Below are 20,601 nucleotides of genomic sequence, written 5' to 3'. Positions count from 1 at the left end.
TGTACAGCTAATTCTCACTTTCTTGCCACAAAATGATACCTTGTTTATTTGATCAAGATTGAGCTTTCGGTCTTCCAATAACTTGTGCTTTTAGTTCGTTCTTGGTAACCATGACTTTGACAAATGAATCTGTGAACGTGAAAGTAGCGAGGTAGACAGTAACATGGAACTTTGTCCAAAATAGTGCTTCAAAATATGTGTATCACACGAAACTGAACTACCAAATATTATAAAGATAAAAATATGTTCACTTTCTTAATTATTTTATTCAATATTGGAAATCGCGTTAACCACAATCCATATAAGGTAACATCAACAACTACGCCTTAATCGCTCAAGTAATTCAAGTCGTACTCAAGTGGACCGACCGGTTCAGGTTTACGAGGAGTAACTTCCTCTGTCACGTACCCTTTATTCCTTTGTTTTGTTTTAAATAGAAATCTCAGAAATAAGATACAAAAAATCTTTATGTTTAAAACAACATATTTTAGGGTATAAACGACTCGAGCTCGCTCGTATACCTTCCTGTGTACTAGGTATAACACATCAATCCTTGACCGAGGGTTTTTTATTATTCAAAGCGTGTAGGGCAAACTTTGTGTGCTCTAACCGTACAAGGATCAACCATTATGTGTCCTCTCTTTTCGTAAATCTGATTTCAACGGTTTAGTCAGTACGAACTCAAAATTCTTGTAGCTGGTCTGGTTTTGCCAGTGTGAAGAATTCTTCGATATCTAATTTCTACGAATGGATTCGTCACCTCGGACCACCCGGAACAATGCATCCCGATCCTCAAGCTCGAATTCGACGAATGTCCTCCCGATAAAAGTTAGCCCGAAAATCAACCGTGTGAAACTTTTCCGCCTGTACTATTCTTTAAGATAGCAACTGTATATAAACCAACCAAGCTCTCGAATAAAGCAGTCTATATTGTTGTTTTTCTTCTACTTCGGATCGCTAGACAAGAGATCTGACTTCTTGATCCCCGTACGAGCCCCCAAATAACTGTTGTACTCGTGCGCTGTATCGATATATATTTAAGAATATTATAAGTTACAGTATTATTAGTATTATACGTGGCGTTGGTGATTAGTTTCGCTTTTCACCAAGGTAGATCGACCGCGTATTAAACTAAGCTTATCGTCTTGATACCCTCGGCACGCGTCTTTATCGTCTTTGTCACTTATGTCTTTTACTGGTCTTTCGTCTTAGTGCGTCTTTCCAACTGTCTCGTCTTATTGCGTCTTTTTACTCATACCGTCCGCGACACATTCCCCGGACATACTCTCGGCGTCATACTGTGTCATACCGTGACATACTGTGGACCTACTGTACTGTGTCAAACGTTCCTCTCGCACTCTATATAGTCACGCACATTCCTTCTCTTTCATTTCAATCCTCAGTCTCTCTCACTTCAGACATTCGGTCAGGTTCGGCCATCCTAATCGTTCGTCTTTTCCAAACACTCTTCACTTTCTCCGAACCACACGTATTCTCTTTCGTCCTCGTGCATTCTCACGCTCGGTCGTCTCGCAAGACCCCCTGTAAAGGGATACTTGTGCCCTCCACGAAACCTAGCGAACAGATCGGCGCCAAGTGTTTATCCTAACCCAAGTCTGTCCGCACGCACTATCTGTTCTAAGCCTGCGCTCGAAACAGGCCCAAGCGGACACGGAAAATCCGATACCACAATATTCTGAAATCAACCGGTCGCCACGTCGTTACGCTGTCCGTTCCAACCTATTATTTCTCCCGTCCGAATAATTTTCAAGTAAATTTCTTAGTTTGGATTAGGTGAATCGTCGCGACTCTCACCAATCCTCGCTAAATTTAACTTCGACGAATCAGGATTCGAGAGCGACTCGAAACCTTCACTAAAAAGTGACAGTTTGGAATTTGTTCCGTCATAACAGCGTAGCGATGAATATCGTTTCGATGGAGAGATTTGCGTTCCATGAAAAGTATTCGTTATGGATAAGGTGAAAGGGATAAATAGAAAAGATTTGTGAGCATCAATTGCTCGTGGGAAGTAGGCCACGGAAAATGAAGCGTCCACAGAATCCCCATGAAGTTGAACATGAAATGACTTCAACGAGGATAATATATTTTTCAAAAACCATACATTTTTTTTGTACAGATTCGACAGGTCAAATAATGAAAATGTTTGATCGTCAATGCTTGGAGAATATATTCTAGTTTTAAGCATGTTTTGAGTTTTTGTTACAGGTAATTCCATTTGGCAGAAATCCTGCATATCGTCGGGCCATCTTAAAAAATTCACGTTGTTTTTTTTATACTCCATACTACTGTAAAATAAGCCACCGAAACTTACTCGATCAAGTGTTTACTTTTTTTCCGATGATGTCGTACAATATGAGTAATTTTTAAATATGTCGAAGTGTCTCAACCTCTTAAATCTAAACATGATAGACAAGGTCTGCCACAATACTGAAAGAGAAGACGCAAAAGAAGACGTTCTTCACCCGTGGAGAAGTGTCCATAACCGATCAGTCTACTAGATTACGCTTTTTGAGACATAAACTCCGATTCAAAGTTGGAATATGAACGCGGAGGTATTTATAATTTGGAAATCGGAAATCACTACGCTTCGATTTGAAATAAGAATCGTTTCTTGCCTTAGCTCAAAATGTTAAATTTCTACCTATCTTTGTTTAGAGACAAAAGCGAGAACGCTAGTAACTTTAAAACAAGACACGAATAGTAATTTTTATTTCGCAGGTGTCATCGGACAAAGAAATTAAACGAAATAGAACACCGATATTTTATATTTTCAGGAGAGAAATTGTAATGTAAATAAGACTAAACAAGACCTCGTTCCGACGATTTGTAATTATAATGTAATTACATCATTTCTGAAGATTGTTTTTCAACAATGTAAAATTAGAAATAAACTAAATTTGTGTTCCGACTTATTTTCGTCAAAAAAATGTCACCAATTTATGGACAATGCGCTTTCATCGAATAAAAATATTACAAAGGAAAAAGGTTTGTTTCGTACAACATAATAGTTAATAATAAAATAATACTTTAAGTTCAATAGTTAAAAAATACAATTAATAGTTTTTAAAAAGCAGCCGTTAAATCAATACGTGTCGTTTTTATTGCAGAAAGATTCTATCGTTTTTCTATGTGAGTGGGCTATGTGAATCGCTGGTGTGTCTAATATTCCATAAGCACAAAGATACGGAGCGAGTAAATAGAATAGGTAGCGCATTTGATCTCGAGTGAAGATCGAACACTACGCGCTACGATCTTTCGCTGCAACATCAAAACGATATTGTACACGTATCGTCGAACCAATATTAATACGAAATAAAAATTGTTATATTTTTCAGTTAGTGGCGTCGCGCTGCAAATATCGAGGACCAATTTTCCCTTGCCCCTCGTAAACACGAAAAACCTAGTCTCGAAAAATCGGACGAGCAGCTGTCTGCCGATCGTGACAAGCCAATTTGGTCATAAATCGACCAGCCACGTGGCCATCTTTACGCTGTGTAATCTTTTAACGGTTTAAACATTGCATTCCATCGCCGCAAGAAAAGCGCCAACTTTCTCATTGGTAAGCTCTATTGCAAATATCCGCCCCGACACCTGAATATCGACCGACTTAGCCAATCACAGACAAACACTGACGCGACCGAACCTTCAACGACGAAACAGACACGAGACTCGTCGGTTACGACAGAATCACCAAACCATCAAGAAAACTCTGCTCCTCGTATCGTTCGATACATCACAGTTTATACGTTAAACACTTTGGTCGTGATTCAACCATCCTTTCAACTCGATTACACTTCGTTAATTCGAAGTGCAGTCGCTGAACGACATACCGCTCAACGAGTGAATATTACCGAGGATTTCCCGATGAAAATGGAATTAAATACCACATTGGCACTGTTTATCGTTACGCAGACGTACTTAGTTGTCGATGATAGTGACGACGACCAGCGGTACGACGGAACCCATTAGCAACTCTTGCGTGAAAAATGGCCAGGATAAGTCTATCTCTTCTTTCACGACAGACGGTGGTGACATTTTTTCAGATTCATGGACGAGTGGTTCTGGAACCGACAAGGATCCAAAGAGATCCATCCAAAGAGACAAGATACAGTTAAATGGTCTGCAACTATTGGTCCATTTTCTTCAGCTCCGGGAACGACGCTTACTCAGTTATAGAGAGCTCTTCGAACGGTTTGAAAGAATGGTCGGAATTTAACTGCATGCACATCTTTCGAGCCACTTGGCTCAATTCGAATTGTTCGATTTCCCTCAAGTTGCTCGATTTATTCGAACGTTTCGATCTTTTTTAAAGGAACCCAACATGGTGGTAGTGGTGGTAGTAATAATAGTAATACACAACAGTAATTCGAACAGTGATTCGGAATAAACTGTTAATAACAAAAAAATTACTTTTTCTAACTTATTTTACAAATACCGTTATTATCCTACATTCCTTGTATTTTTTTAAGAAGCGATTGTTCGAAAAAATAATGTCTTTATTATATGTGCTGTTGATTATATAAGTAATTTAATTGTAAATCAAGTAATTTAAATTACAAAAAGATAAAGACGAAATTGAAAAAAAATGTTCTACGTAATCATTGGGTCCGAGTATTGTAAAGTCGACCCTGATCTGATCACGCGTTCATCGCGTGCACTCTTCGCATTCGATATCTCGTCTCGTTTGGCCATTACGAACTCAAGGTATAGTCGGCTACTTGCTTCTATTAACGCGTTAAGTATCAAGTCTGTTTTCGTTCAAGCCGCGCTAACCGATTTCATTGATACGTTGGCAACCGAAGATCTGTGTAAGATTGCGATTTTTTATATGTACTATGTATCGTGGGATCCGGTCGGCGAGGTAAATATAGTATACCTAAAATATGTCGTTACAAACTGTAACAAAAACTGGAAGGCGTCCGAAGTTCGAAGATACTGTAAAAAGGCTACGAAGATAATGCAGCGCAATTTGGACGAGATATTGTCAGAAAGTTGACAAAAAAAGTTATAACACTCTGTGGAATTCGCAAAGAATAACCATTTTTATGCGTATCGTGTTTCAATAATATTTATTAAAATGTTTTTTGGTAAGTAATGTTTCGATAGATTTTTTCATAATCTCCGTATTGTTTAAAATTGTCATGGTGACTGATACGATATTTAACGTATTAACCGGAAAGAGGTGTCGTTGGGTGAGTTATTTGGGTAGCGGATATTTCGGCGATTCCGGTTTTCTGGTATTCGGTCCGGGACTGGAGTTGAATCTGTTGGAATGAATGCAACAACGATCTTAAAAGTGTCAGATGTCGATGTCAGTTTTAAGGACTGTCTCCATATTGGCGCGGAAGGGTCTTCCGCTACGCGGTCAACGGTTTGGCTATTTTTCTTTTGGGTTTTTTCTATTCAGTTCCAAGTCGAGAGTCACGAAGACCACACGACACTGTCGTCGTTCACGTCAAGGTATATCACTGTATACTTGTTTATTCGGACTTTGTATTCTCATATGTACAAAAACTATATTACTGGATACGCGAGATCCTTGCATATTATAATAAACTAGATATTACAATCTGAACTTTACAACAGAATCCTTTCGAATTGGACGGTCAGTTTAAAAAGTTTCAACGAGGAACTCGGGAAGGAATTCTCTCCTCTTGATACACTCGTTATATTACTTGCCACGCGATTAAAGTTGGGATGCATCCACTGGAATTGTCGATTTGTGCGATAGTCGTTGTGTTATTGCAGAAGCTTCACCAGGATTACAATGCAGTCCCAATTCTTTGGGACACTGAATCTCTTCTTCCTAGTTATCGGTATAGCACTGGGTTGCAATCTCACCGCGTACAAACCTTGACTATTTCTGCTATAATAGTGCACGAGTCGATATAGTCACTCTGAAACTCACCTAGCGAACCTTAGCTCTGTTCACGATATGGGTCATCTTTACCACTACGATAATCCTTCCCATCGAGTTCAGAAAACAATACCGGTAACTGGAACCAAAGGAACCACTTGTCGGCCCGCTCAACATTTGTCGACCCCCGCAATATCATTTAAGTTATAGGTAAGGTGTGCCACGCAGACCATCGCTACCAGTTATCATATTTTGCTATTTTACAATTCGTAACAGTGGTACACCAGCGCTTTAGGTAGCGTAGCCACGCCAGAAATTGACCGGGATTCTGCAAGTTAAAATGGCACAGGGGAAGGGGAATTATTGACTCGCATCACTCGTGATGGAACAGTTACACTTTTACGCAGATATTGTCACTTTTGGTTAAATTGGCTAAATTGTGTCGACATATTTGTTAAATGTGTAGAAGTTTATCGCGTGACGAGGAACGCGAGCGAAACAAAACATGACAATGTGAGATCAAAAACTGTGCTATCGGATTTTCCGTGTCCACTTGGGCCTGTTTCGAGCGTAGGCTTAAAAGAGATAGCGCGTGCGGACAGACCTGGGTTAGGATAAACACTTGGCGCCGATCTGTTCGCTAGGTTTCGTGGAAGGCACAAGTATCCCTTTACAGGGGGTCTTGCGAGACGACCGAGCGTGAGAATGCACGAGGACGAAAGGGAATACGTGTGGTTCGGAGAAAGTGAAGAGTGTTTGGAAAAGACGAACGATTAGGATGGCCGAACCTGACCGAATGTCTGATGTGAGAGAGACTGAGGATTAGAATGAAAGAGAATGAATGTGCGTGGCTGTATAGAGTGCGAGAGAAACGTTTGACACTGTACAGTAGGTCCACAGTATGTCCATAGTATGTCCGGAGCATGTCGCAGACAGTATGTCCAGAGTACGTAACAGTATGAATAAAAATACGTAATAAGACGGGACAGTTAGAAAGACGCACTAAGACGAAAGACCGGTAAAAGACGTAAGCGACAAAGACGATAAAGACGTGTGCCGAGGGCATCAAGACGATAAGCTCAGTCTTATACGCGGTCTAATACTAATAACACTGTAACTTATAATATTCTTAAATATTACAAGAATTATTTGAGGGCTCGTACGGGGATCAACAACTTTGCACACTCGTCTGTGATCGAAAAACAACAAAACGTATCGGAGATGCGTTCGCGAACTTGATCGTTGCATATTACTTTGTCGTATATTGTTTCGTTCACGTTCCTCGTCGCGCGGTAGACTTCTACACTTGTCCAATTTAACGCAAAGTAACAATGTGTCTGGCACGATGGGTCCGATCGGGCAAATTAAGTGTCTGCGCTGTACATCTGCCAGGTGGTCTAGAAATTTGATGTCACTCGTGTTATGGTGGTACTCGGTGCTTCTGTTATCTTCAACGGTGAAACGGACTCGGCTTCCCGATTTGTTGCTGCTCCCTCTCCGGAGCAATCTGACGATTCGCTTCCGAAACAGGTTTACAGTACTGATGACGTCGAGCTAACTAACGAGAGTGAGCTCGACGAAATCCTTTTTTGTAAGGTTCTCTACCCAATTAATGGTCTCACTGGTTCAAGCTACCTCCAATTTGTAACCGCTTCCTGATACGATTGCCGGTAAGACAGTGAAAGAACTGGACTGCTGACTCGGTTAAGCGTTGAGGTTCGATCGAATGAGTAACAGTGAGTCAGCTAGGTATAAGCATCGTTTATTACGTTTACTCTTACGTATTAGCTTAATCTAGCGGCAGTGATTTCGCTGATACGGTATTGTCGGTTCGATTTCTTACATACGAACTTAATCATATCGTGTACAACAACATCGATGTCGGTATCAGAATCAAGTCTGATATGGATCACGGTTTCTTTCATCTTAATCCTATTGTGCCTAACGGTTTTGGCGCACGTACGGGAATCGGCGATGCCTTTAGCGGTCGGTAGTACGGGCCACGATTTCTTATATACTAGTTTACTCCTCCTGCCGAGCATGGACACTGTTTTCCCATTGATAGACCACATAGCGAATGGAGCGATAGATCGTTATCGATAACCTCGTCTCGTCGGGATAGCGAACGACGGGGAAAGTTATTAGCGCCGACCCAGAATTGCTGGAAGAAAGTTTAGTCGAGAAAACGAAATTAATACGAATAGAATTGTTCGATCGATCAAAATTTGTAGTGCGTCTTCCGGATGTACTTGTTGACGTTAACGGCCACTCTGATGCACAATCTTGATAGGGAAGATAGTATGGCGTGACTTGCTCACAAAATAAATGAAAATAAAAAAGGGAAATATATTAACGATGCTCCGGTATGATTTATTTACTTTTTTATAAACTCTTTTCAATTTTATCCACCACTCGTACGTCTATTCTCGTTCATTTTTAAATTCATAATGGCTACTTAACAATGATTCGTTCCGTGCTCAATTGTTATCCTCGTTGAGCGTTACAATGTTTCTATCGATCGGCGATGCACCGCCTATTAAAAACATTGAATGAGATCGAATTTATGATACGGGATTTCCTCGTTATTTTTCAGTTTGGTAATTGTACATGCATTTCTAAAGATTTACTTGTTAATCGTCAGGAAACGATTAAACTTTAATCAGAGTCGTTGCAGACCGTACCATCTTCTGTTTAATAGTCTTTACGTAACATGTAACGAAATAATTTTCTCAATGAGAATCGGAAAACATCGGTACGAAGTTAAGCAAATGTTCGATATTTCCGATTTACTTATTTCAAAAAGAGTAAAAAGTATTTTAATAAACTTAGCCACAGTGATGAGTGTATAAGGACAAAAAGGAAAGGCACCATCGTAACTTTTTGTAATCGACAGGTCATCGAAAAGCTTGTCCTTATCGCTCGTGGGAATTAGTTTGTCAAACGGCCGAAAATAAATATAATAGGAAATTATATTTTTATAAATTTCGTATTTTTACGTCAGGTCATAGCTGATTGCTAGAAAAAATTCATTTTACAGATACGATGCTATTCGGACCAGCTAAATGTCTTGGAACGTTTAACACCGTCGAATACCATCAAGATCCTCAACCAGTCACGATTTAGGCAAGAATTTGTTGCAAATAACAAAACATTAATAGTGTTCTTTAGATTGCGTGATTTCAGTCACACTCCCGAAGTTAAAAATGAACGTTCCTATAGAAGTCTGTGTCGAGCAACAGTGTAAAAGCGACACAATAGCGATACAAGCAATATTTTTCAGATTTGACGATATCTACTGTACGACTACTGTATTTTCCAGATTTCAGTCTGATGGTTTATGTCATACGATCGATTAAGGAGGCTACGGCTCGTACTAACAAGGGGACCTTACGGTAGTGGAAATCGCTTTTAAACGGGTAATAGATGCAAGTTATAGTACATACCTAGTATCAAAAAACCCTAATAGGTTTGTTCAAAATGGGCCTTCGTTTTCGAGATGTTTTGATTTAAAGTTTGATACGCACATAGTAATGAACTACTTAAATCTTTTTAACGGAGCAAGTTTTGGGTAAGTCGGTAACTAGGTATGTATTATAACTTGCGTTTACTACCGTTTCAAAAGCGATTTCCACTACCGTAAAGTCCCCTTGTAAGCTTGATAAAAACTTGGATTCAATGAAACAACTTTTGTTGGTTGAATGGAACAAAACATCTGTGGAAGAGGTATACAGTGTGACTGAAAATTCTATAAGGCGACTAAAACTTTATCGAAGCCAAAGTTTAGTACTCCGAATCCTTTGTTACTACATTTGTCTGTTATTATTATCATTTGTTGTGCTGTAGCAAAAGTATCCTAAAAGTAATTTCTGATCGTTTACATTCTGTAAATTATACGATACTGCTTGCGCGATAATCCATTTCCTCTACTATTGCAGTTTTTAGAACTTCTTCCGGTAGAACAATATTTACCTTCCTATGGTTGAAAAAAAATATACTTCAGATTGAATTCAAAGATTTACCCAATTCTTACATAACCTCTTTCAAGTATTTCATTGGAAAATTATTGACATGCCCGCAGGATTCTATGCTTCAAGTCGTTCATAGTAAACTCTCATTCCTCATTTTTATTTTTTAAATAACCTAGTAAAAAAATAATCCAATGCTGCCATATTTGATGTTTTCAGTGTAAATTCAACAGGACCAGCTCTAGTTTAACAATTAGGAAATTTCTCAGCTTTTTCACGATATCATAGTGCCGCTTTTCTGCAATCTCTAGTACTCTTCGAACATTAAACGTCAACAATTTCGCTTAGAGCGTAAATTATAATTTTTAATAATCTTCTAAGTAAAATTCGAAACTGTCGCTTATGTATGGGTCAAAAGATATGAAAGTCTTAAACAATTAATCGTTTAAAAATATCTTGCACAATATCGTTTGTATTGTCGTTTACAAGCGTAAATATTAGAGGATACTACACGTAAATGTATTGAAATCAACTAGTACTACTTTGCAATGTCTCCAATAGTTTAGAAAATATTTATATGCATTGATTTAAATGGGTCGTGTCATTGATCGACTGCATGATTGATTAGGGCCATGACAAGGCAAGAACAAGAGAAAATGTTCATGGGCACTTCTAATGGTAAAAATAATTAAATTAACCATATTAACACTTTGTCGCAGAGTCTGCATAGTTTGCAAAACATCCGTGTGAATTGCCAAACATCGACATATTTCATTATTGCCTTAGGTGCAAAAATCTCTAGGCACAACCCTATCACTGATAATGTTTACTGGACGTATACGAAAATTATCAGAACGATTAGAAAGATCAGGTCGAATCGAATTCCTGAGAATGTTTAAAATTCCAGAGAATTCCGAGAACTTGATTTAATTTTTGAAATTATTCCTAAACAAAAGCATTTCGTGAATTTGTTCCTTTGAACATCTTTGCTACTTCCTATTACAACCATAACTTCAGTGTCACTATCACTAGGCATTGTTTTATTTAAAATTTTGTATTAAACAAAACAACCTTTACTAAATAACTACAAATTTTAAAATATACTTGAATTTCTCGAATCACTTAGGGATATTTACATCGGTAATAAACATTTACGAATGGTTAACGAGTTCTCGGAATTTTCGGAAACGCCAACACTTGAGAATTTTTAAATCATCAAGAACCCGACTCATTTCCGAGAACAAGTCTCCTCCAGACTTGACTCGATATTTTTGGGTCCCTGCACACCCTTACTGTTTACCATGCCATTGAAGACTTAAAAATGTTTGGTTATATTTCTTTGAGAATTCCTGACGTTTCTTTTGAATATTTTGATATCTTTATTAGCTAGTTGTGTTTAATTAAATACTTATATAATAATGCAACTTTTATAAAGTAATAAATTGAACAACTCCAGTCTTAGTGATACGCAATCTTATGACGATATCGAGCCAAATTTCATTACTGTACAGTAAATACACTTATTAGCATTTACAAACCACAAGCGCTTTATAATACCATAATTATTCTGTTAATTAGGCTCATGCATTAAAAATATAAAACCATTCCATAATATTTTATAATATTTTCATTAAACTTAATTAATTTCAGCTGTTATCGAACCTGAACAAATATTATTTTACAAAATAAAATATTAATGTAGTCGAATGAAACACTGACAAAGGCAAAAGATAAATACTGTTAAATGGATTCCAATACATAAAATGAATCTGTATTTTAAACAATTTTCTTCTAATCTCCCCTTAGTTTACTTTTACAATAAATAATCAAAATAGTATTTTCTTTCTGTATCAAATAAGTGTTCCATTATGAAATATTGCTTCGCATATTTCTTACTCGGTTTCTATTACATATAGTTACTGCAAGCAGCAGCTTTTATCTCAATATCAGCAAACGATAATCGTTGTTTGTTCGCCGCTATGAGGTGAAAATAATTTGATGTTTTCTGCACTCCAATGTAAAAGCGCACTTTGACAAACAACGCTCCAGACATAAGGAATAAAAAATTCTTCTGGCTGTTCTTCTTCTACGTATTTAAATTTTAGTTCTGGAAATTTCTGTATAATACATAAATATCAGTTATATTGCATAATTAAAAGATATTAAAGAAAAATATCAAATAAATATTATAATATTATTTTTTATGTGACAGAAACTTGTTTATTCAAACTCTTATTTCATTTGAATAAGAAAATATTTGTGAAAGTTTATTGAAAAAATTAGGAATTTGTTTTTAAGTACTATCCATCATTCTAAATTTATTTTTTCAATTTTCTTTTTTAATAATTTGAATAAAAGAAAGTAAAGATAAATAATTTTACTATATTCTTATTAAAATTGTATTACTTATTTTAAAAGTTCTAAAATGTCATACAAAATATAGATTTATCATGTTACGTAAAAATGGATTACACTTTTATACATGTTTTTGAAGTTTGTTTAAAATCAAATTTCTACTGTATCATATGTACATTAAAAATGATAATTAAGTTAAATGCATAATTACATTAAAGAAAGGAATTATTCGATTTACGCTTACCCTTAATCGGTCACGTGGCCATTCATTGGTACCTTGTTGTATTGTAGTTAATACTTGACTAACACCAAGTTGTGATTGATCCTTTTGTTCCAATTTGTAAGAAAAAAAGTTTATGACCTAAATGAATTTTATTCATTGTTATTTAAATTTTTAGCGATTTAAGTTATTATTTAAATTATTTGTTATACTTACAGAATCTATATTTTGTACAATATCTTGAAATGCTGAATGTGTTCTGAATGGTTGGAAAATATCTTTTTTATATAAAAGTGTGTATATTAAATTTGGATTGTGTGCAAGTCTATAAGTTAAACAACTATTTATAATTTCTAATACCATTCGTAACACTTCTTCAAGAATTGTTAAGTCTTGAATCTGTAATATAACAGAGTACATATATACATTATATATTAAATTATTTATTTAATACTATTTGTCATAAAGTGTTATAGAATCTTACCAAATCTGTATTTGTGGTAGTTCCATTCACTGTAACAGTAGTACTGTCAGAAGAAGTAGAAGGTTGTGTGCGTATTTTTGTTTCTAATCTGACATGCTTCTTTGCAAGAGTTTCAAACAAACTTAATAATCTTTGACTAACATAAGGATGTAACGATGTGAATTGCGCTGACATATTTGCTAAAGCTGCTAGACAATTTGTGTGCAGATATTTATCCTACAACATATTAAAAATGTTTTATTACATGGCAGTACTTATTTATATTTATAAAGTACACGTCTTTACCCTCATTTTAAACATGTTGTATTGTATTGTCCTTATAACAACAAGAATTAAAAGACCTCCTAATGATATTTCACTTATTGATCTTTCTGTGTACCAATTTACACCCTTAAGCATCTGAAAAATGATGATTATTGTTAATAAATTAAAATTGTATATATTAATTGTATAGTTTTTAGATTATAAATTAAATTACTCAATGCGAAAACCTACTTACAATTTCATGTATTCTCTTATTAAATGTTTCATCTTCACTCAAGATTAAAAGAATAATAAGAGACATGTAAATGTGGTGAGATGTATTATTTGGAGCATGATATAATATTTGTAGTATTGGGGTTACCTGCATAAAAAATATTATTTATTTAAATAATTCATAATTTAATTTATTTCTCATTGCAATTATATTTATAATAATCTGAAACTGTTTTATTAATGAACTAATCATTTTTTATTCACCAATAGTTGTATATCTGGTCTTCTCATGATGTCTTGCTTTACACTTGAATTTCTATGTAGTAACATATATAACAACAATGTAACTTCGTCCGTGTTTGGTATTTTACATATAGTATTGTACAATTTATTCAAATTAAATCTAAATGCGTTTTTTGCTTGCATTGCAGAATTGCAGTCTTCTAAAGAAATATTCATCAATTTTAAAATCAATTTATGTAAAACCAATAGATTTACTTATTTTTTGGTACAATTTGATATTAAAAGTAATTATTCTTTAATATATTAGTTTAACTACTAACCTTCCATGTCAACAAATGTGAAAAGTGCATTTCTGTACGGGTTTTGCGTTGCGGTACAATGATTCGTTAAAACCAATAGTAATAATAAAGACTGACTAGCAAGAGGTGTCTCTGTATCACGTTTTCTTTCCTCCTCTTCAGGGATACCATTACTTGTAACTTGTACATTTTTTAGACTACTACCCATACCCATTGTAATGACATTCCACAATCCAGCTGAAATATGTTTTATATTATTTGTTCTATATGAAAAACACGTATAAATTGCTTTGGGATTCATAAATAAAATGACAATATCGAATGCTATATCATGCATTTAACTAGTTAACAAGTTTTCATTTCAATTCCTTTCTAACTAAACGATTGTAATAAATGATATTTTTATTATATCGAATCAAATATTGGGTTATTAAATATACAAAGTATTTTTAAGAAAATTAGTTTCTTCGCATATACGATAGTATACCTATTTTCATCATTCAACATACCAGCTATACTGAAAACAATACTTCCTCCTGGCTGCTGTGCAAGTATTCCTGGAGGAGCATGTTCTTGCTGTACAAAATTATGCAATAATGTACATACCATTGCTGGTGCATGTTCACTAGAATGCGAATGCATGGCTATTCTGTAGATACAGCTGTATTCAGCTGCAGTTTGTGAAAATAGTTGTACCGAAAGTAGAACGAGTAAGCAGTTTATTGCTTCTAGGTGAACAACATATGTGAATTCACTGTTAAGATAAGATTATGATATAAAATGTATTCTTTTTTATAAACATGTAGCTAATAATATTAAATAATAATGAAACATTGCGCGTTTTAAAATAGATTATATGTACATAAAAGTACATTTGTAGTACAAAAATTTGTGTCTTGTTTATATACATGCAAATAAAATAAGGTTTACAAGTCTTATAATAAAACATATCGAAACATTAAAAAAAATGTTATATTAACAAAATAATATAAAAGTACCATAAACTACTTACCATAGCGGTACATCTGTTATAATGTCGGTTAATGCTTCGAAAAATTCTTCTAATCTATACGACGAATTTGATTGCGTTAAAACAGATAATTCGGGTGCTTCTATATGTTTTACCATTTCTTCTTCACCAACTGTTTCAATCAAATACTTTAATATACATCTTACCGCGAACAATGCATTATACGTTTGCCAGGCTGATATAATCCTGTGAATAAAATATTATTAAGTAGAATTATTTACAGGCAACAATATCTTCTACTTTTGTTTATACTTTTGATCATATTTTAAGGTTCATTAAAAGAAAGTATATCATACTTCTGATTTTGCACCGATGCAAGCAAGTTGCTGGCACGTACAAGTACAACTTGTACCAAAGTACCAAAATTGCCAGTAGATAAATTATTAGCAAGTAATTGTTGACACAATGAGTCCAACCTAGAATCTAATTCTATTTGATCATTTCGTGTAACAGGTGGACGGACATTATAAGATAAAAAGGAATCCCAAAATGGATCACTTGGAAGAATGCATTTTTTTCCACAAAATCTTTCCAAATAAACATTTTTAGACAGATCATCGTACCGACTTGGCGTTGCCCCCATTGCCTTCCCTTAAGCTTCTGAAAATGCATCGATGTATTGAATCTTTAATGATAACAATAAGTAAGAAATACATCATACATATTTGAAATGCGTTAGTTATCTCAGATTTGACTTTACACTTAATACATTAATTCATGTTTGATAATCTTATATTATGTGGCATAAACATTTCTTCAATAAATTGTATTACGATAATAATACAGTTATAAATAAAAGAGTATATAAAAACATTAAACATACTTTGACAATCTACTGTCATAGAAGCTTATTAATCCAATAACATTTACCAACAATGGAGTTTAGCCTTATCTACTATCGTTTCTATTCTTTTACGTGTTTTTAGTGGTGAAATGATCTTAATACTTTTCTATGACACGTTCGCAGACAATATGAATATTACAAGAGGCACGACGAAATATAACCTCTTCACATGTCAGTCAAGCACTTTACAGCGTACAGATAACTTAAAATGAGCGCCATCTTCATAGTTCATTAAATATATACATTAAATTATTTACAAGCATACTAATTTCTAATTACTTCAGTTCTATTGTTTAGGTACGACTCAAAAATAAAAGATATAAAATGTATGCTTGTACGTAATTTATGGAGAAAAGTTCCACATTATTAAAATGACGTATCGATGTAATCATTTGGACATTCATCCCTATTGGTGAAACTATGTAGAAGAATGGAGGATCATTACAAACTATTACGAACAGAAGACTTACATTCTCAGTGTATAGAATTGATTAAAAACTGTATTGTGGAGATTCAACAAGAAATTTGCATAATTAAAAAATTTCTTGGTGATCAAAAGAAAGAAGTGATTAAACAAATTAAGTTCGTTCATAACTTTTACAATTTCATAATATATATACTTTATATTCCAATTGAATTATATTATCGATTTCTTAAAGGCAATCCAAGTATTTAATGAATCCATATACCTTTTAATTAGGTTAAGTTCTGAAATCCGATTTAAATGAAGAATAAACAAATTTTTCGTTACATTACATTACTTTATATTACATTGTATACATAAATTATAAACGAGTCATTTAAACGTATCTACAATTAGGAATCCATTTTTAAATTAAACAACTTTTTTCTATTGTTAATAGTCTAAAAAATAAAGTCTATATTAGGTAATTTAGAAATTAGAATAAATCGTATCTCTTTTTTGAATATATCTATACAGAAAAAAGATAGTAATGGAAAAAGTAGAGTGGTTTAGGAAAGTCTAACTTCTTATTATTCTACTTTTTGCAAATATAACTATCCATTTCTAAAATGTAATAGTAGTTTTTCTTTAAACAAAATCATCGATTTTTTACATAATTTATATAAACGCCTTTTATTTCTTTCTTCCCTTTGCACAGAAAAGTATTAAGGTGCATTCATCGAATTCCCAGCATTACAATACAGAAAAATTGTTTGCGTTTGATTTTGAACGTGTTCTATTTCCAAGTATAGTATTATTTCGCTAGGTAATCAAATTTTTCTATCGATAATCAATTTTGACTTCGAATCGAAGTTATCCTTAACATAATTGCTCTATCGTGCTATATTTTGAAAAGTATTATACTTCTTTTCTCTGTAAATTAATTAAAAGAATTTATTGATGTAAGAAAACATGTACGGTTACGTTTAAAGAAAGAACGTAATGGCATCTTTTAGAGTGCGCCTTTGCATTTGTGGAATAAATAGGATCGCAAAATGTTAGATCTTCTTAAATCATTGAAAGTTGTCCTTTAAAATTTTGTTTCATCTGTAATAAAAAATCGTGAAAATTTACGTAATAACGTCTGAAATGCAAAGTTCAATAAGAATTTGAAAATTATACTTTGAAGTTACGTTGGAAGTATCAGTTTGTTCGAAGAAATTACTTTTTATCTACACAATTCACTGTTTTTGTTATTATTAAAACAGGGCAACTGATAAGACGAGGAAATTGGAGATTTTAGAATGCACACGAAGTTTTTACGAATGCATGCTGAAAGAACTCATGAATGTGGAACAGGCGTGCGAAGAGTATTTTTTACGGTTGAAAATCGATTTGTTAACGGCAACGAAGGGTCACGTGCACTCACCTCCTCACCTATCTTTAAGAAAAGCGAGAAAAGTTTGCGGAATACCCCTTTGTTGCAACATGTACGATGAAACGAAGAACAAAATATCCCGTCGTTACACTTGGGAAAATGTATCAAACTGGCATCTGGAAAACACTCGGAACATTATGCTCAGGCCAAAAGAGACCACGCGGACAGAATTCGACGAATCTGAATTGAAATTTAAACAGGACATGATTTATCTCAGAACGAAAATGTTTTCCTTACCGAGAAAGTTAATCACGCCGTAAGTAAGTTTTCCTAATACACTAAAAAAGCAATAACACAAACCGATGTCTACATTCGAAAAGCAATTTTTTTTGTCGCAAACTTGGCAATGATAAGGGAAGATAGTCACCGGAAATGTGAATGATAATAGTGATGATATAGATTTATTGTTTCTATTCGATTTACGACTTACACGATACGATACATTATTTAACGCGTTAAAGTGTATAATGGGCACTGATGTATTATCATGCCGCGAAAAGAAGGCACAGGTTGTTTACATGGACGCTCCGCTCGTACGATCTCGAGCAAGAATCGCCATTGGTCGAAGACGGTGACAAAGACGGCTACGGTGACCGTAGCGAGACCGAGTGAGAGAGAATACTGCGTCATTGGCGAAGCTTTCTTATCAAATGTTAGCTATTAAGAAACAATGATTTCGTTTCTGTTTAAATACTATCACTGATTTGATAAGTTTCTCGTAATGAAAAAATGAATACAATTTAATACGCGTAATAATCATTATTATTTTGAAGATTATTTATAGCCAAAAGAACTAATTTGTATTTAATAAAAATAATATAATTCCGCATATACTCATTTCTATTCAGATAAATTCCATATAATTACAATTTACACAAAAACAAGTCATACTAAAATTAAAATAAGGACAATCGTTACATTGAACCACTATGCAAAGTAGCGAGCGTCGTGAGCGTCACGATTATTGTATCATATCATTAACAGATCAACTGATCTTGCTAGCAGTGTTTAGCGTTTATTAAATATCTTGTTTCATTACATATCGACTGCAAAATGAGTATAAACGGATTTATATTATTTTTAATAAATACAATTTAGTTCCTTTCGCTATAAATAATTGTCAAAATACTAATGAATATTACCCATATTAAATTGTATTCCTTTTTTCGTTACGAGTAACGTATTAAATTTGCGGTAATACTTAAACTGTAAGCGAATTATTTTGTTTAGGAACACTTGACGCTTTATTGGGAATCTACGCCGATGTACCTTGCTACGAATTCGTTCTCGCTCGAACTTGGAATCGCCGCCGTCGATCTTTGTCGCCGTCTTTGACCAACGACGCTTCTTGCTTGCGATCGCAGGAGCAGCGACGGACTACGAGCGGAGTGTCGATGTAAACAACTTGTGGTTTCTTTTCGCAGCATGATAATTATATATATATAAGCGTCATATCGCTTTCTGCTGACTTGAAGTCTTGTGGGACGGCACAGGGGCAAAGAGGAACACCTCTTTGGACCAGCGGTCCAACAGACCGCCTGTCCCTAACCGAGCCGCACGTTCTGAACCTTAGCCACGCACTCTCCCATAGTAGTAGGAATAGATTTCAAATGCGTCCCTATCTCCGTGTGTACATAAATATAAAGCTTGGAGACTATAAACAACCGAGGTTTCGTTTACGCTTATACTTAATGCATAAAACGTCTATTTTATCTCGTAAGAGTTATTTAATATAAACAAGAATATTATGCAATAGTAATAGTTTTTCTATATAAAGTCATGTAGACAAGTCCACGCGTGTAGACTCTGAATTTGACGTTTTCCATTAAGTTCGTGGATCTCCGTTTGTGAAAATATGCCTCCTTTCGATAAAGATATTTATTTATCCATTATGTTCGAGCCACTCTCTTCGATGATTATTAAATTTGACGAACTATACGTAAATCATACGTATGTGTGTTAAATGAAGCTCTCAGTTTCCTCCGCACCATTCTCTCCATCCCTCCATCGTTTGTAAAAGTACGATATTGATAATTTTTACAATGAATTTGAAGTGACCGTTTTACTCTTTAGATTTAAACTACGGTACAAATAAAATTATACGTGTCAACTATGTAATTATTATAAACCAATTCTACCAAGTGTTGTACATTTTTTATGGAAACGTATAACTCTTAGGAAACGTGATAAAGAAATAATTGCGAGTGCTAATATTGACAACTGTTGGGCAAATATTGAACAATCATCGAAAATCAAAAACATTGCTGAAATTTTTAAACAGAGAGAAACCTCTGACTTTTTACGCGAGGAAAATGAGGTGTCTATGATAAGTAGTCTGAAATTTATCGATGGAAAATTTATGACTTGCAACATTTGGTTGAAAATTTTGGATGCTCATGGAAATCAATATGGGTCAAAATGGCATTTAGCACTCTGTCCGCAAATAGAAGAAATTATAAGAGACCGTCGCATACCGACAATTCATCTATGTCCGCAAGCTACGTTGAAGTTTATGTCGAAGATTCAGGAAAATGGAGCACGTTTGTTATTGTTAAAAGAAGATTTGATTCCTTTATTACTAAATGGAGTGGGAGTTTCTTGGTTAAAAAGCTGGAAGTTACAGTTCAAAACAATAGACGGGAAACATATCGCTGCAACGTTTATACAAGCCTTTTGGCGTGGTTATTGGGTAAGCGAAACCTTTCTCCTTTCTCGTAGTAACTTATTATTAACAATAGTATTCAGATTGATAAAAAAGATTAATGTACGTACACTTTTCACACATTTAAAACAGACATTATTCAACGTAACGGTTTTATCAGTCGAATAAAGGGACTTACAAGGAACATCGCTTAAGTGATGAAACTTATATATAAATATAGTCCTTAGAAAAATATTTGACACGTATTTTTCTTTATCCGATATTATCCATATCTAGGAGCTGAAATCAGTGTTCAAAGTTAAG

The 20,601-nt window shown here is 34.6% G+C and overlaps 2 protein-coding genes and 1 long non-coding RNA gene across 16 annotated transcripts in view; 2 read left to right on the top strand and 1 right to left on the bottom strand.

Moving 5' to 3' along the window:
- The first annotated feature begins 2,009 nt into the window (after positions 1-2,009).
- LOC143143336 (uncharacterized) lies at positions 2,010-4,370 on the top strand. Of its 4 annotated transcripts, none has more exons than XR_012991098.1 (4): positions 2,010-2,573; positions 2,796-3,006; positions 3,129-3,226; positions 3,357-4,370. It is a non-coding gene; the product is annotated as an uncharacterized LOC143143336 (long non-coding RNA). The 4 variants fall into 4 exon arrangements; XR_012991099.1 differs by having other exon boundaries at positions 3,129-3,580; positions 4,065-4,370; XR_012991097.1 differs by having other exon boundaries at positions 3,129-3,971; positions 4,065-4,370.
- A 5,812-nt stretch (positions 4,371-10,182) lies between these two features.
- On the bottom strand, positions 10,183-19,033 carry LOC143155332 (dymeclin). 11 transcript variants are annotated; one of them, XM_076327949.1, is made up of 15 exons: positions 18,906-19,033; positions 18,067-18,293; positions 17,381-17,530; positions 17,183-17,305; positions 15,248-15,551; positions 14,934-15,137; positions 14,431-14,675; positions 13,943-14,158; positions 13,644-13,822; positions 13,402-13,527; positions 13,188-13,301; positions 12,903-13,118; positions 12,635-12,817; positions 12,443-12,559; positions 10,187-11,960 (listed from the first exon to the last, which is right to left on the bottom strand). In XM_076327949.1, the coding sequence occupies exons 5-15, from the start codon at positions 15,532-15,534 to the stop codon at positions 11,790-11,792; spliced, it is 2,058 nt and encodes a 685-aa protein (XP_076184064.1). In that variant the 5' UTR covers positions 15,535-15,551; positions 17,183-17,305; positions 17,381-17,530; positions 18,067-18,293; positions 18,906-19,033; the 3' UTR covers positions 10,187-11,789. The 11 variants fall into 11 exon arrangements, with proteins under 11 accessions (XP_076184071.1, XP_076184064.1, XP_076184066.1 ...); XM_076327951.1 differs by having other exon boundaries at positions 17,381-17,442; XM_076327952.1 differs by lacking the exon at positions 17,381-17,530.
- The window catches only part of LOC143155331 (IQ motif-containing protein H), a 61,231-nt gene continuing 56,855 nt past the window's right edge, over positions 16,226-20,601 (top strand). The window contains exons 1-3 of the mRNA XM_076327944.1: positions 16,226-16,377; positions 17,467-17,892; positions 19,815-20,325. Coding sequence (XP_076184059.1) covers positions 16,226-16,377; positions 17,467-17,892; positions 19,815-20,325 — 1,089 coding nt within the window. The remainder of the gene's footprint in view (positions 16,378-17,466; positions 17,893-19,814; positions 20,326-20,601) is intronic.

This window comes from Ptiloglossa arizonensis, chromosome 2, assembly GCF_051014685.1.
Source record: "Ptiloglossa arizonensis isolate GNS036 chromosome 2, iyPtiAriz1_principal, whole genome shotgun sequence".
Classification (NCBI taxonomy): domain Eukaryota; kingdom Metazoa; phylum Arthropoda; class Insecta; order Hymenoptera; family Colletidae; genus Ptiloglossa; species Ptiloglossa arizonensis.
Note: the sequence above shows the minus strand (reverse complement) of the source record. Positions and strands in the feature narration are given on the sequence as shown.

Bases quoted from the DNA above. Each gene is read 5' to 3' on its own strand.
- LOC143155332 (XM_076327949.1), bottom strand. From the start codon at position 15,534: ATGGGGGCAACGCCAAGTCGGTACGATGATCTGTCTAAAAATGTTTAT. The intron at 12,560-12,634 runs GTAAGTATAACA...AAATTCATTTAG, and splicing joins TTGTACAAAATATAGATTCT to GTCATAAACTTTTTTTCTTA. The intron at 11,961-12,442 runs GTAAGCGTAAAT...TGTATTATACAG, and splicing joins GGCCACGTGACCGATTAAGG to AAATTTCCAGAACTAAAATT.